We start from the raw sequence: 17,305 nt of genomic DNA, 5'->3' as shown, positions 1-17,305 counted from the left end.
TCAGAGCGGAGGAATATGCAGCCTCCGGATACAAACACGGAAATAGCGTAGACGTCAATGGTGCATACAGCGTTAGGTTTTTTTTGGATATTTTTTACACTGTTGAACTTTTATTAATAATTAATAATTGAAGTCCAGTTTACTTTCTCGTTCTATGGATTTTCTGGAGTTGTTATCATGGTCGTGCATCCTGTTTACCATCGGCATGTTCTCCACAGGACTGTAAGCTGCCACGTTATTCTCCACATTTATGAACCAAAGTGTACATTTACTTCCTGTAAAGGAATTAACAGCACTGTCAACAAACTCATAATAATATCTGCGCACAAAACGCATCTCATCAAACATCAAGCGTTACTCTAGAGAGTTACACCGATCAGCCATAACATTAAAACCACCTGCTTAATATTGTGTACATCTGCCTAACAGATCCTTTAAGTCTTGTAAGTTGGATCAGATCGGAATTGTTTGTCCAGCTCCTCAGATAGGATGGAGATCTGGGGAATTTGGAGGCCAAGTCAACACCTTCAGCTCTTTGTCATGTTCCTCAAACCATTCCTGAACAATTATCCTGCTGAATTAGGGAATACTGTTGCCATGAAGGGGTGTACTTGGTTTGCAACAATGTTTAGGTAGGTGGTAGGTGTCAAAGTAACATGTAAATGAATGCCAAGACCCAAGGTTTCCCAGCAGAACATTGCACATCACATGTTGCCATCAACAGCTTGCGTTCTTTCCATAGTGCATCCTGGTTCCATCTCTTCGCCAGGTAAGTGACGCACAAAGCCGTCCACATGATGTAAAAGAAAACGTGGTTCATCAGACCAGACCACCTTCCATTGCTTCATGGTCCAGTTCTGATGCTCATGTGCACATTGTAGGCACTTTCGGCGATGGACAGGAGTCAGCATGGACACTCTGACCGGTCTGCAGCTACGCAGCCCCATACACAGGAAGCTGTGATGCACTGTGTGTTCTGACTCCTTTCTGTCATAGCCAGTATTAACTTTATCAGCAGTTTGTGCTACAGTAGCTCTTCTGTGGGATCGGACCAGACGGGCTAGACTTCGCTCCCCACTCGCATCAGTGAGCCTTGGGTGCCCATGACCCTGTCTCCAGTTCACCGGTTGTCCTTCCGTGATCCACTTTTGCTAGGTAATAACCACTTTGTACAGGGAACACCCCACAAGACCTGCTGTTTTGGACATGCTCTGACCCAGTCGTCTAGCCATCACAATTTGGCCTTTGTCAAAGTAATTCAGATCCTTACGCTTGCCCATTCCTCCTGCTTCCAACACATCAACTTTGAGAACTGACTGTTCACTTGCTACCTTATGTATCCCTCCCTTTGACAGGTGCCGTTGTAATGAGACAGTCAATCTTATTCACGTCAGTGGTTTTAATGTTATGGCTGATCTGTGTATATCCATACCATACAAGAGCTATTATTGCTACAACCCAAAATGATACAGGATAGCAATTACATAAGGAAACCTAAATCTTAAATCCTAAAACTCTTCACTTTCATGTCCTAATGGAGATTGTTAAAGGATGACCCATTTGGAGGAGAAACTCACTATGCCTACAGATAAACGAGTCTCAATGCTAGTGTGAACTGTAAAACATAAAGTGTGTCGAAAATGCCTAGTTGTAGACCGATAAAGATTTTGACCTCTTCCATTTAGATTAGATTAGATTAGATCTAGATTGAACATTTCTCAATTCATTAAACATTTAATAATAAACATTTGTCAATTCACTTATACCTATTACATGGTTAGTATTTAAAATGTCGCCATTGAAATAAAAATGTGTGATATAAGAGTGTTCAGCAACTTTTTTTTTTTTGACTGGCAGCGTATTTAAACGAATGATTTTACACTCTGTGTCGAATACTGTATGTTCTATAAGAAGCCATTTTGGATTCAGTCACTCAGCTTGGCACAGTTACAAGACACCTACTCATCATACTTGCTAAATCTTGTTAAACATTTGTTTAAAGTGTTAAATCCACAGGTGATCAATTTGAACAGGAAAGCAGGTTTACAAGTTTATGTTCTGCTTGAATTAATTATTTTTTTAAAAGCTTTCCTTACTACGTTAGGTTAATGTTGATCTTTTGAAGGCGCAGCATGAAATGACGTGCACTCTGTAGGCCTTTTTGTATCTCTCTGAGGTGATTATTAGCCTGATTTAGTTTACTTCAGTCAGTATTAACTTGAGATGTTCTGCCAATATTAGCTGGTTTAGAACGTACATAAAAACAGTTTATTTTTAATTTTTTATTATAACTCAATCGTCACTGGGCTGAACTGATACTATCCTCATTCTTCCACTCTGTATATCTCATCTCTTTCCAATCTGTTTTTTTAATGTGCTACTTTTAGCTTCTTCTCACCGTTTTTCCCTTGGGGGAATCACTGGCATTTTAAGGGCCATTTCAATACTTTATTGGTTCGAGTGACGTTTTAGATTATTCTTTTATGGACCAAAGATTTTGAGGCAACATGACCGTAACCTTCAGGAACAGATCTTGCCCGAAGGGTGGTATGGAAAATGGATGGATGGACTGTCTAGTCACAAAGATTGTTTCTTGCCACATAACAGCTTCAGGGTCCTTGGTGCAATCCTAAACTTGGGGTACTATTATGTATAGGGGTTCACCTGTTCGCCCTGTGCCCACGAGTTAGTGGGTTTCCTCCCACCTCCCAAAAACATTCCAGTAGGTGGACTGACTATGCTAAATTGCCCCTAGGTGTGAATGAGTGTGTGAATGTGTGTCGTGCCTTTCGATGGACAGGCATAATAATAAAACGTTTTATTTATATCGCGCCTTTCTACAAGCTCAAGGACACTTTACACTTCATATCTGTTTAACAGGACAAAGTAGATTAATATACATTTGAACATAAGTTATTATCTTGATTATAAAACACCAATCAGTAATAGTCAGAGAAAAGACTGAGTTTTAAAAATAGAAATAGAGGCGATGTTACGGAGGCTCCACAGCTTAGGTGCAACTACACTGAAGGATCTCCTATCAAAAGTGGATAGGCGAAATCTAGGGACAGACAACAATGTGGACTCAGAAGAACGACGAGTGCGTACTGGTTTGTATGGATGCAGCAGGTTACATATATATATATATATATATGTGTGTGTATATGTATATGTATATGTATATATATGTATATATAACGAGGCATCTGATCCAGGGTGTATTCCTGCCTCATGCCCAGTGTTCCCAGGATAGACTGCTGATCCACCACCACTCTGACCCAGGATAAAGATGAATCAATTAATTTTCTTGCTGCTCCCCTCTTTCTAAATCCCACCCCTCTGAAGTCACTGGCAGCCTGTTCAGAACAGTCCCTCCAGGATTGAGCGATTGTGCAATCACAGAAATGAACGCAAAATCAAGCAAACTCTGCAGTATTCAGAGGGATCTTTCAATTTTTCAAAATTTCCATCAATTCGGATCCAATCGGACGTCATCACGGCGCGCATTCGGTCAGCGCCCTCTTCGGTTCACGTGCGTCGAACATGAGTACAGCTAAAAGGTCTCATTTACCAACAAACATCACTGTGAAAGACAAGTCAGTGCAATTGCAATCTCTGCAATTTTCAAGTAGTTTTCTGCCCAAAAAAATGACAAAATCCAGTACGGACTGTCAGAAAGAAGTACAAATCAGCTTTGATGTTTTTGGAAAAATCTGCTCCTGACTATAAAGTGAACACTCGAGTCATGCAGGTCATACTTCCACACTGTGAGGGGATGCACGCTTCAAATGCCTCTGAAGTCTTTGCTGAACCTTACTTGGCAGTGTGTGCGTTTGTTTGGTGCAAAAAAAAAAATTTGTGAGCCTTTATCCAAACGTACTGGGCCAGCATAGTTCTATTTCTGTCTGACAAATCCTTCAGTGTATGCGTGTGTGTGTATATTGCAGGACCGATTTGAGGAAAATGAGAGCCACCCAGAGTGCCGAGAGTGTCCAGTTCCTGCCTTTCATTACCACGTGCTTAAAGTGAGTGCCCAGGATTCATGCAAATGTATACTGTCTGTTAGTGTCGTCTTGTGCGTGCGTGCGTGTATGTATGTATGAATGCCTACATTTGCTTGTGTGCTCAACAGTTTTGCATACTAGATGATAAAACAACCAGACACGTCTTACAGTGTTTCTGTATATCTTCAGTAATCTAGGCTGGCTGTACTATGGCGTGTTGAAAAATGATGGCACGCTGATGTTCGTTAATTCCATCGGAGCCTCTCTACAGTGTCTGTATATCCTCACCTACTTCCATTATGCCAAAGAGAAGGTGGGTACAATAAGATCTAGAGCCAAAATATTAACTAATCTTTACAACAAATAAAAATCTGGCATGTTGGCTGTTGTTTATAGTGAAAGCTTTGTGGCATTTATATGGCATTTTACAGAAGATGCACTAAATAGTTACCAAGTTATATATAGTGTTTGGGCATGCAGTAGAGATTTCAAATTAATTTTGGATTGTTTCTTTGTTTGTGTGTGTGTGTGTGTGTGGGGTGGGTGTCTATCTCAGAGGAATGTGTTTGTGCAGACACTGGGCATGGTGTGTGTGTTGTGTGTATCGTGGGTGTATTTCAGCATGATTGTTCCTACTGGAAGCACTCAGCTTTCGCAGCTCGGCCTCGCCTGCAGCGTCTTCACCATCACCATGTACCTTTCACCGCTCGCTGACCTGGTATGAAAACATCTCCACTGTTTCTTTGACTTTTCCACATACTTGAATAGTGAAGACATCAAACTATGAGATGAGGCATGTGGAATTGTTCACTGACTGAAAAGTGCTTTAAAAAAAAAAATCTAAACGTAGCTTTAAGGTACTTCAGAATATCCTCGATGACAGCTTTGGCATTCTTTTAGCATGCAGCTGGGATGCTTCACGAAGTTCCCATATGCTGTGCACTTCTTGGCAGATTTTTTTTTCTATAGTCTGAATAAAAATGATTTATAGAAGGAACAAATTAAAATATATAATTTTAGTATTTCATTAAAAAAAAAAAAGAATATAATCAATTAATTTTAATCGACTTAGCTCATTAACGTAACTATTTGGATGTATCTTAGAAACAAATGTTAAGTGTAAGCTTTAGATAAAAAGATCTTGGTTATATGCACAAGTCTAACTTTTTAACTAGTACTGGACAGGGGAAACAGGTGTTACAACACAGGGGCAGCGGTTAAGGCTCTGGGTTAGTGATCAGAAGGTCGGGGGTTCAAGCCCCAGCACTGCCAGGCTGCCACTGTTGGGCCCTTGAGCAAGGCCCTTAACCCTCTCTGCTCAAGGGGCGCTGTATCATGGCTGACCCTGCACTCTGACCACAACTTCCTGACATGGTGGGGTATGCAAAGAAAAGAATTTCATTGCACATATGTATATGTGATCAATAAAGACTCATTATCATTATCATTACTATAATGCAACATGCAACACACACTGCTTGGATAGGGACACACATTTGTGCTCAGGAGCACTGTCATGCTGGAACAGGTTTGGGCCCCTTAGTTCCAGTGAAGGGAAATGTTCAAAAAGTACATACAGTGGATATAAAGTCTATACACCCCTATTGGGTTGGCAGGTTTTTGTGATTTAAAAAATAAATAAAAAATGAAACCAAGATAAATCATATCAGATCCTTTTCTACCTTTATTGTGAATTTTTAACCTATTAATTAAAGTGAAAAACATTATGAAGGGAAGAAAGTACAATAACCTGGTTGTGTAAGTGTAAACTTTAGTTGAAGCACCTTTAGATTTTATCACAGCCTTCGGTCTTTTGTGGTAAGAGTCAGTCAGTTTGGCACATCTTGACTTAGCGATATTTTGCCATACTTCCTTGCAAAAGCATTATAATTCTGTCAGATTGGCTGGGCATGTCTTGTGCACAGACGTCTTCAGGTCACCACACAGATCTAGTTTGGATTTAGGTCTGGAGTCCTGGAATCTGGCTAGGCCAGTCCAAAACCTTGAACTTGTTTTGGTGAAACCATTTGTTTGTTCTAGAGATTTGCTTTGGGTGATTGTCATGCTGAAAGGTGAAATTCCTCTTTAACTTAAGTGTTTTAGCAGAAGCCTTAAGTTTTTGCATCAAAATTGACTAGTATTTGGAGCTATTCATTATTTCCTCCACCCTGATTAAAGCACAGGTTTCAATTGAAGACAAACAGCCCCAAAGTATGATGCTGCCACCACCATGCTTCAGCATGGGCATGGTGTTCTTTTGGTGGTGTTTTTTTTTTTTTTTTGTGACAAACATATATTTTGATATTATAGCGAAAAAGTTCAACTTTGGTCTCATCAGATATCGTAACACATTATTCCACATGATTTTGGGAGATTTGATATATTTTTAAAATTTATTTTCTGGTTAAAAAAAGTCTTCCGCCTTGCCACCCTACCCCAAAGCCCAGATATGTGAAGAATTTGAGCGGCTGTTGTCACATGTAGGGAGCAACCAGTACTTTCCAGAAACTGCTGCCATTCTTTTAATGTTGCTGTAGGTCTTTTGGAAGCCTCCCCAATCTTCTCATCAATTTTAGAGGGACGTCCTGTTCTTAGTAGTATCACTGTCGTGGTATATTTTTCCTTGTTGATTATTGTCTATACAGTGTTCCATGGTATATTTAATGCCTTGTAAAAAAAATTTCTAACATTCTACTGATTGATATTTTTCAACAATGAGATCTCATACCTGCTTTGTAAGCTCTTTGAGGCCAATGGATGTCCAGTTGGATGTTACCAAGAAGGTGTCAGTAAAAGCCGATAGGAACAGTTGTACATTATTTGGGGTTAATCAGTCACTTTAATTGATGGCAGGTGTACACTAATTAGTATTTAACATGAGATTGGTTGATTCTGAACACTGCCACATTCCCAGTTATAAAAGGGTGTGCACACAAGTTTTTTGTCCCCCCCCAAAAAAAACAAACAAAAACATTTCTGGGTGTTTGTCACATGATATTTATACGTCGCAATTTCACAATAAAGGTAAAAAAGGTTCTGACATGATTGATTTAACTTTTACATGACAAAAAAAAAAACCTGCCAAACACAGGGGGGTGTGTTTAACAGAGTTTTTAAATCCACAGAATGGGGTCAGGTGTCCACAAACTTTTGGCCACATAGTGTATTTGAAGTGTAGGAACCACGGGGTGCTCCATCACAGTTGAATTCATTCATTGTGCTTGTTGTTAAATGAGCGTTTCCTGAGAAATCTAGAACAGTTGATAGTGCACGTGTCAACGGACACAATTCAAGCCTGTAATGTAAATTTAAAGGCAACATTTCATTTTGATATGAAAGTTCACTGGGAAGCTAATGTATTATAACTCCTACTTTGTGTTGTGATGCAGAAGACCTCATTGGATTGCACTCTTCTCAGCCAAGAACAGGAACTTGAGCCTATCATGGGCACAGGCTCACTGTAACTGGAAAAACATCACCTGATCTATTTGTCCAGTTTCTGTGAGCCTGTGCCCATGATGGCCTCAGAGTCCTCTTCTTGGCTGACAGGAGTGGAACCCGATGTGGTCTTCTGCTGTTTTGGTCCATCAGCCTCAAGGCTCAATGTTTTGTGCATTCTGAGGTGCTTTTCTGCTCACAGAGTGGTTACTTGAATTACCATAATCTTTCTGTCAGCACAAAGGAGAATGACCAGTCTGGCCATTGTCCTCTGACCTTTCTCATCAACAAGGCGCTTTTGCCCGCAGAACTGCCCAGGAGATCAGCAGTTTCTGAAATGCTATGGTCAAAAATCACTTAGATCACATTTTACCCCATTGTCTGATGTTTGATATGAACATCAATAAAAGCTCTTGACCTGTATCTGGATAATTTTATGATTGCACTGCTGCCACATGATTGCACGATTGGACTGGGTGACAGTGTGTTCTTAATGAAGTGGCCAGTGTATGTTTATCAGATCATGAGAATTCCATGAAGCTATACGTTATTCTTATACGCCAGATTTTCCAGTCGGAAAAGTCAGCTGTAATTTTTGTGGTCCTGCTGTGGAAGCCAATCAGAAGAGAGACCTAATGCAACACAATGGCACATTTGAATTCTGAAAGTAGGACAGAGACACAGAAACGCAGAGAAGCAGCAAGCAGTGCCGTGAACAGACAGAGCAGTAGCTGATGTGTTTCAAAAGGGCAAAGCATTAATATGAATGGAATATGAATGGTGCTTCTGGTAGAGGTCATGTCAATATTTTTCTCTGTTAAGTTATTCTAATATTGTGGTATTCTGTATATGATAATAATGTTCGAAATAAGCAATATCGCATGAGCAAGAGTGCCGATATGCTGAATGCCAACAATATTCACTGCATCTGCATGACTGCGAGTGTTATATTGCTTTTAGACAGCAAGTTCTATAAACAAGTAATTAATATTGCACAGCTGGCATTTCAGACCCAATATAGGCAGATATTTCGAGGGGTTTTTGCACCGTCAAGGAAAATAATTCGCAAAGAAGCCACAGCTGGATAGAACTTTGAATAGAACGAATTTAATGTAGCAAACAAAGAGAAAGGGGCGTGATACGAACAGTGCAACGTACCAGTATTAAATATTAACACTCTTGGAAAGCTGAGTGTCCAATCAAATTAATGGACCAGAACAAACTGTTAGTATAAAAATAATTTTAAATTCATGGTGTGTAACATTTTGATATAGGAATCGAGAACATAATTTGACTCTTACACTAGGGTTATGGCGACTTAGTGGTTAGCATGTTTACCTCACACGTCCAGGGTTGGGGGTTCAATTCCCACCTCCGCCCTATGTGCGCATAGAGTTTTTGGATGTTTCCTCCCCCAGTCCAAAGACATGCGCTGTAGTAGTTCCCTGGGATAGGCTTCAGGCTCCCCACAACCCCATATAAGATAATCAGTACAGAAAATGAATGGATGGCTGGAATATTACACAGACAATATAATATTATTCAAACTGTTTCTTCAGCCATCACATCACCATTTCAGTCTGTGTTACTTTCTTGTTTCTGTTCTAGTGTCTGGCTTTAAAGCCTTCTTGTTCTTCTTTTGGTCATTGAAAATGATGACGTCATTGTAAACATTTGGGGAAACAACCGGGACAGCGTTTCCTCGCCAGACTCAGAATCCTGGAATTTATCATCTTAAAGGATCTGGAATTTATCATCTTAATAATGGGAAATGAATCAATCCACTGTAGCTGTTGTGGTTTGGGAAAGGGGCATAGATTTTCAGTTCCCCAGTAGATAGAAACATCATGTCAACTTTACTTTGTGTTAGACAGTTCAGCATTTTGGGGTTAAAAAGTAGAATGAATTAAAGACTTTTCATTCTGTGATTGAGTTGCCCTTATCAGGTCTATTAGAACAGTCTACAAATCCTTTCCATGTGTCGATGTCAACTCGCATAGTCGTATGAACTTGCTACGATGTTCAACATAATCAGCATCTAGAACTCTAATCTAGGATCCACTGGCTTGTCCTTCTAATGTAACCCTTAAAAATTCAATTCTATGTATACAACAAAATGTTTCCACATCAGAACGGGTTCTAAACTAGAACCTAGGAAGCTAAGAACCCTGTCTTTCTTATCCCTTGTTTATTCTTCTGCATTACATATATTTGCAGCAATGTAGTAATGAGAGAGGGTTTATGGGTAAACGTGGCTCACTGATGTATTAGCGTGCAGTCCTCCAAGTTTGTTTCAGATCATATTAGTTAGATATTTTAACTCTTTCAGTGGTTAACATGAGCATCAGGTAGATGTTTGTTAGCAGAATATGAACAGCGTTTCAAAGCCGCAGTGCTTATTAAAGTGCACCTATTATGGTTTTTCAGATATTACCTTTCATGTAGTGTGTTATAGAGCTGTTTGTGAATGTAAAAACGTCTGCAAAGTTTCAAAAATCAAAGCGCACGACAAACGGAGTTATTGACTCCCGGAAGAAGGAATCGATTCTGAACAGCTGAAACGAGTCGTTAGTGATTCCAGACTTTACTTCCTGTACTAACCTACGTAGGTTTGTAATAAAAAAGCCCCGCCTCTGGTCTTCATCAGCTGCTCGCTGACAGACGGAGCTGAAAGTCGTTATGGTAGTGGGCGTTTCCTGTTCTGATGGCGGTAGGCCAATCACAACAGACTGGGACATCTGACCAATCAGAGCAGTGTATGCTCTCTGAAAGGAGGAGTTTAGAATGAATCATTTAGAACGGATCATTGAACGAGTCGTTTGTGACACTGGGGGAAACAGGTAATGCTGCAGTTTAAATTATGAGCACGTTAAAGTGTTTTTTGAGCATGGATGCATGTAAATCTATTGTACGAGACCTTTAAAACAACACGTTTCAAAACCATAATAGGTGCATTTTAATACTTTAATAGCAGTGCATTGTTGAGTTGAACAATGCACAGCAGTGCATTGTTGAACCTGGAAATAAGCAGTATTGATCCACTTCTTCTCTCCAGTTTGTTCTGGAACGAAGCACAAGCCTTTCATTTCATGTTTTTCATTTGTAACATGTACCTGTTCCTTGCGTGTATGTTGGCAGACACCTGTGCGACCTCCCACGCACAACGCCCTCACGTGTTCACAAATACCCAGATGTAAAGATATAAATCAGGCCCGAGAGTGCTTCTTTGGAACGACAGTGACATCTCTTGTATGATGATGATGATGATGATGATGATCAGACTTCTGTGATGGAAGCTTTTCAACGCCAGACCCATCCATTGTCTTAAGAAATAAATTAGAAACGTTTGTGCAAAATAAAAGCTTAGGCATGGCAAACATACAGCAGCACTGGCACACCGTTGCATAATTACAGGTGCATTTAAACTGTTCCTGCCCATCAACTGTAGACTACAGTCACCGGCTTAGCCCGTGAAAAACCTGATTTCGATGCCCTCATGCATGCCAGCGATAGCAAATCTAAAAAGAAACAAGATTATTTTTCAAGAAGAGGACTGCTGTGAGATAAGCCCTTTGAATAGAACTGCAATCTGTCACAGTCATCATGACAAGTTTGTGAGCAGATTCTCTCAGCAATGCAGGTTCCTTCGACTACAGCAATGGTTTTGGAGCTCATTTGAATTTGCTGAATAATAAATTGCATAAAAATGAGATGTAGGTTTATTTTAATGCTATACCTGCCATATGGTGCAGTCATTTTGTAAAGGGCAGGTGTGTTTGGCATTTAAATCTTGTCCCCCCACCACCCCAAACACTGTTTACACTTACATTCTTGTTTAATACTTATATATTTAGGTCTTAGAGCATTAATATTAACATTTCGAGGGAAATCTTTTCTTAGCTATAATAGGAAGACATGGTTGTTGTTTTTTGTTTTTCACATTATGGATTTTTCTCTTCATCATCAGTGACATAAGAGCAATACTGTTTCGGATTATAAGTGTGTTTGTTTGGCAATGGAACAGAGCAGACCGACTGAAACATGAAAAGTAAGGTTGCTGAACCGCTTTTCTGTCTGTCTGTGTGTCTGTTTTTTTTTTCCCCATCTCAATGCTATTGTATGCGTTTTGATCCATTGCTCTGTCTACACGAAGCTATAATTAGTTTCCTGTCTTTCTTTTCGCTCTTTTTGTTTCTTCCTGTTTTTCATGTCACTGTGTGAGTATCCATGTCTTTTATGTCTTTGTGCTTGGAAATGGTGTCTCTGTGTCTCTCACTCTGCGTGTGTGTGTGTGATACTGAAACACAACTCGTCGACAACTTAAAATCTTGGAGCCCTTAGGCGATTAACAGATTTTAATCCATTATGTTCTGTGTCTCTTCCAGCTGGAGATAATACGCACTCGTTCAGTAGAGCGTTTGTCCTTCTCCCTCACCGTTGCCACCTTCTTGACATCCACCTCCTGGACTCTGTATGGCCTTCAGCTGGGGGATTACTACATTATGGTGAGGAAACACCATTCATACATAATTCATATTTAGCCATTTGTATACCACCGACGTGCTCTTGACAAGCGTAACGAGATGAAGAGCTTGGTGTCCTGTTCTCGGCGAGCATCATGTCTTTGAGTTCACAAGAAGCCCAATTTATTCATCTCATCTTACTTAACCCGGCTTTTTGAAACGGCTCCAGATTAAATTGCTTTCAGGTCTTTAGTATCATTGGTGTAAAACCGAAATGTATTTTGGTTCAGTTGTTATTAATAGCTTTCACTTGTGACTTTTGATGATGAAGGAATTTGTCTTTTAGCTCTCGTAGGCATGTGTATAACATCACTAGAACCTTAGAGCAGAGGCGAAGACCACACTTCATGCCGCTCGTAATTTTGAAACACGCGGTTTAATAAAAAAAGAACACTTTAAATGCTTCTTTTTAAAGCCATGTTATTGTTCAGTTATTCATCTTAAGTTTATATGATTGTGATGTTGCTGTTAAGATTGATTGATGTGATTCTGGACCTGCCTTAGAGTTTAAGGGGTTAAATTGACAGACGAGTCGTTTTGAGATGCAATTGCAAATGCTAATGTGTTTAAAGTGCACCTATTATGCTTTTTAAACGTGTCTAATTTTGTTTTAAAAGTCTCATACAATAGGTTTACATGCAAGCAAGGTCAAAACACACTTTCATTTTCTCATAATGTGCATTGCAGGATTACCTTTTTTTCCCAGTGTCACGAACGACTCGTTCAAGGATCCGTTCATTCTAAACTCCTCCTTTCAGAGAACCTACTCTGCTCTGATTGGTCAGACAGCGCGTGTCGGAAAGGAAACGCTATCTACCATATCCGAGTTTATCAGATCCGTAATAATGTCGGTTTTACCTTAGCAATTTGAGCCCGAGTCTGATAGTGATGCATCGGACGATCAACGCGGACCACCATCGCAAGCACGATGAGAACAGGACGTTTCTCAGTGGTAAGTTTATATGTATTTTGGCAATCACGTGAGTTAGCCGGTTAGCAGCTGTGCGCTGTCTGTACATGTATACAACACAAAACCACGTATTTGGAACACTCTGTAGAAAATATATACATAAATAATTAATCATACTTACAGGTTGTCCAAATAAAGTGGATACGGCCGCATCTTTAATGAATAACCGTTTCGCAAATCCCGCGTTGTCTTCAGCTAGATTTGAGAAGCAGTCGTCAGTGAAAAACACAAATGAAGCTCGGAGTTGAACTGCTGTGGTATCGTTTTAAAATGAATTCTAACCACTGACGCTTTATATCCTCATCCTTTGGGAGTCCACGCAAAGTGGTTTTGGTTTTGCAACACAGAAAACGACGTCTTCTAGACACGAACCAAACTATTTCAGGACGCAACCGGAACTGTAGTGTTTAAGGGCGGGTCAAAGTTCACGCGCAGCCAATGAAGACCAGAGGCGGGTTTTTTGCTACAAAGCTACGTAGGTTAGTACAGGAAGTAAATCTGGAATTTCTGACGACTCGTTTCAGCTGTTCAGAATTGGTTCCTTCTTTTGGGAGTCAATAACTCAGTTTGTCGTGCACTTATGATTTGTTTTACATTCACAAACGGCTATTGAGCACACTACATGAAGGGTAATATCGGAAAAAGCATAATAGGTGCACTTTAAGGAATAAAAAACATACTGTTTATGAATGATTTCATTTCTCTCTCGTGCTCTCTCTCTCTCTCTCTCTCTTTCTCAGGTGCCCAACACACCAGGCATTGCAACAAGTCTCATCCGTTTCCTCCTCTTCCGGCTTTTCGACTCGGCTAGTCAAGGCAAGCCATCTTCTAAATCCCTCCAGATCTGAGCAGATCTAATTAAGTCACCAAGTGCCTTAGCCATGTTCCCTATGCCAATCTAAACCAAATCCCCTGACACCTCTTACATCACACCCTGTTCTTATACCATGTATGTATGAGGTTTTCTTTGCCTATTCACTTTAGCGCTATTAGTAGAAGCCGATTCTAACCTAAACCAAACTCACCACTGCTCAAACAATCCCGAGAGAATATGATTCAGCTCAGCGGTTATGGTCGTCTGCTGGAAGTTTTGTAAATTCAGCTCCAAGCTTTGTCACACTGCCACTTTGAATAAGACCCTCCACCCACAAATGCTTCATGGTGTCTGTATGCACTGTGACCCCAATTTAAAAAGCACGGTTATGTGGGAAGACATTTTCCCCAAGCCTTGGTCGATTGATCCGCGAATTTACAAATGACACCTCAAGAGTTGTGCTCGCTAACAGATAAGAGCAGTAAAATGAAATTGCGGTCTTATCTGCAAATTAGATCCTGATATCCTGAAGCAATATGTTCAGCTATTGTTTTATACAAACATGCCTGTTAATTGCCAATTTATTTCTATTTTCGAATTCTGTGATTCGTAATTTCCGTGTAAATGCCTTTACGTGACGATTTGCCGAAGGTATACAGTGTAAAAGCTGACCCAGGACCAGACAGACAACGATTTAAAACTCGTGCTTGGCAGCTTTTCGCTGCAGCTCCACTCTGACACACCCCTGGTTCTTAAATAGCGTTATCGGGTGTGTTTGGTTTGGGCTGGAGCGAACACGCACACACCCTGATCTCTGGGTGTGACTTAGTTTACATCTGTGGATGGGCCAAGAGCTTGTGCACTTACGCTAAACCTAGAGAAGCCCTTGACTCCTTGGTTTGGGTCTAGTTTTTAAATCTACACAGAACTTTACTCCAGAGTTTATCTGTTGCTTTAGTGTCCCACATTTCTTTCTTTCTTTTTTTTTTTTTTTAACTGGCCTTTAGACATTTATTCCCATAGTACTCTATATTTGTATCCCACACTGGATTGTATAAAGATGCTAAGCCATCACAGCCCCTATTAAAGTATTTTTTATAATTCACTTCACTTCCGTCTTCAACCCAGAAAAGCGGATTTAATGATGTTTTTATGTGAAGCAGCTGACCTGGGACTGGTGACGATAGTAAATGTTACGCTCTTTCACTTCCCCTAGTCAACTAGTCCAAAAAAAAATTCCCAAAGAATTGCAGCATGAAGAATGAGCAGTGTATCCTTTATCAGCGGTACAGATATACATGTCCAGACTCCTTGCACCTTGCATTAGATTTCACCAAAAATCTAGAGCAAGGCGTCGAGTCTGGAGTGAAAAACGACCGATCCGTGAGAAGGTGAGAGAGCGCAGATGGAGTTCTTGGCATGTTGCTCCAGTACATCTGCTCAAGTCCACAAGGTTCGCGTTAAGAGACCAACAGAGGTACATATTTACTCGTATGCGTTCACATATTATACAAAGCAAATAAAACAACGAGCTATTGGAACCAGCATCTCATTTCTCATAAAGTGCTTTATTGTCATTGGTGTAGATAAAAAGCTTCTGATACTGTTTTATCTGTGCTTCGTTGTGTTTAACAACGTTTTATACACTAAACCGGGGTGTTTCAAGCCAGGGACTTTCGATAGAAAAAAATAAATATTTACCTCAATGATCATTATGCTGTTATTCAGATCAAATATATTGAATATGTTTGTAAAGTGTAACACTTTCCATAATGATGTGTGAGGAGTTTTACCGTGTGCGATGTTCTTATGCGCTACGGTTTATCAGTGTGGACTGAGTGGATGTTTTGTTCACTGTTTTCCGTTTTTGCCTGAATGTCTCAGAAATAAAAGCTTATATGATGATGATCTTTATGTAATGGGTATCTTCTGTGCCTGATTTTGAAGGAAGAATTAGAGTAGACGAGCACAGCTTAGCATGTGAATGCCGGTGGATTTTCTCTCAGAGAGGATAATCTCTCAGTGAAAAGCGCAGGCAAACAAAAAATTATCCTTGGTATTATAGCTCACTACATGGAATGCGATTCATAGGAACAGCTAGCTACAAGTACTTCTGTGGGAGATTGCCTGACAGTTTTTTTTTTTTTTTTTTGGTGCTTGTAATGTCACCACTAGCATGAATGCAATAATTGTCAGTGTATCCTAGGGAGGCTCTGCATGCACCTCCTTCCCTCTGGTCAGGGAGAGATAAAAGCAGGGAACATGGGAGTGATTGATAATCACAAATGTCTGGAGGTCAACTTAAAAGACACGGGGTGGTGGGTGTTCGGGACAGATTTAAGAAGGTTTAATTGTTGTGTTAAGAAACAGATATATAATACATGCATATCAGAGACCGTTGTTGTACACAACATTTGTACCCCCACATACAGCCCTTTAATTTGTCTCTAAATATACATGAGTAGACACTTTTATGAGTTTAATAGCAGTTCTACGAGGCAGAGTGGAACCAAAGTCTGCAGTTGGTGAAGGTGCTTTTGTTTTGCTGCTTCTCCCCATTAAGTGTCTAGCTCTCTACATTACACGGAACGACACAACACTGATACTGAATAAAGCACTCCGGTATAAGCTAATGCATTTAAGTGCACTTAGTACATTGTGCAAAAATGTGTATGCTATGTTTATGAGGGCAGCATTATGAATTATGAAAAGGTCTTTACTTGGTCCCACCCAAAACTGTTGCATTTTTTGCAGTCAGCTTGTTTTGGAACAGGGTTGCAAGTGGAAAAAGCAAGTCCACGGGTGGTCATCAAGGTCTTGTTTTAACGCAAATAACTGGAATTAAATCGTATCAAGTATGCACACATAGGCGAGGGCAAACAAAGTGAACTCGTAAATTCAGACGGTGTATCTGCGATGTATAAAACGGTTCTGTTAGTGCTAAGACATATTGCAAAGGTTGGGAGAGGGAGAGGAGGATTACGACCATTCTAGGTAATTACAAAAAGCATGCATTTCTGATATTGTAAGTCAGAAATTTGTGTGCGTGATTCCCCCCCCCCCGAAATGACTGAGAAAAAGAAGAAGAAGAATTCCCATCGTTCTCGCAAAGGATGCACAAACTCTTTGTGATAGTTTCAGGTGTGTTTTTATGGGTTGTTTTTTCGAGATGGATATATCGCTGAGACCTGGCAACCCTTCATGCAGTAATCACAGGACATATGGCTAAAAGTACGCTCAAACATACAGTGATTTTATCGCCGCAAGTCGCCAATTCAATTCAATTTTATTTGTATAGCGCTTTTAATAATGGACGTTGTCTCAAAGCAGCTTTAAATAAACATATAAACACAGGATACAGATTTAAAGTGTGTGAATTTATCCCTATTGAGCGAGCCGGTGGAGACGGTGCCGAGGAAAAACTCCCTAAGGTGATATGAGGAAGAAACCTTGAGAGGAACCAGACTCAGAAGGGAACCCATCCTCATCTGCGTAACAACGGATAGTGTGAAAGTAAAAGAAAGTTCATTATGGTTTTATATGAAATCTGTTTGTT

General features: G+C 40.1%; 1 protein-coding gene across 1 annotated transcript; it reads left to right on the top strand.

Moving 5' to 3' along the window:
* Nucleotides 1-15,657, top strand: slc50a1 (solute carrier family 50 member 1). The gene is made up of 6 exons (XM_017468188.3): nt 1-222; nt 3,948-4,025; nt 4,194-4,317; nt 4,561-4,722; nt 11,828-11,947; nt 13,676-15,657. Exons 1-6 carry the CDS (start codon nt 155-157, stop codon nt 13,781-13,783), a joined length of 660 nt encoding a protein of 219 aa, XP_017323677.1. The 5' UTR covers nt 1-154; the 3' UTR covers nt 13,784-15,657.
* The last annotated feature ends 1,648 nt before the right edge of the window (nt 15,658-17,305 follow it).

Source organism: Ictalurus punctatus, chromosome 1 (genome assembly GCF_001660625.3).
Source record: "Ictalurus punctatus breed USDA103 chromosome 1, Coco_2.0, whole genome shotgun sequence".
NCBI lineage: Eukaryota > Metazoa > Chordata > Actinopteri > Siluriformes > Ictaluridae > Ictalurus > Ictalurus punctatus.
The sequence above is the reverse complement of the archived record's forward strand: the minus strand, read 5'-3'. Positions and strand labels throughout refer to the sequence as shown.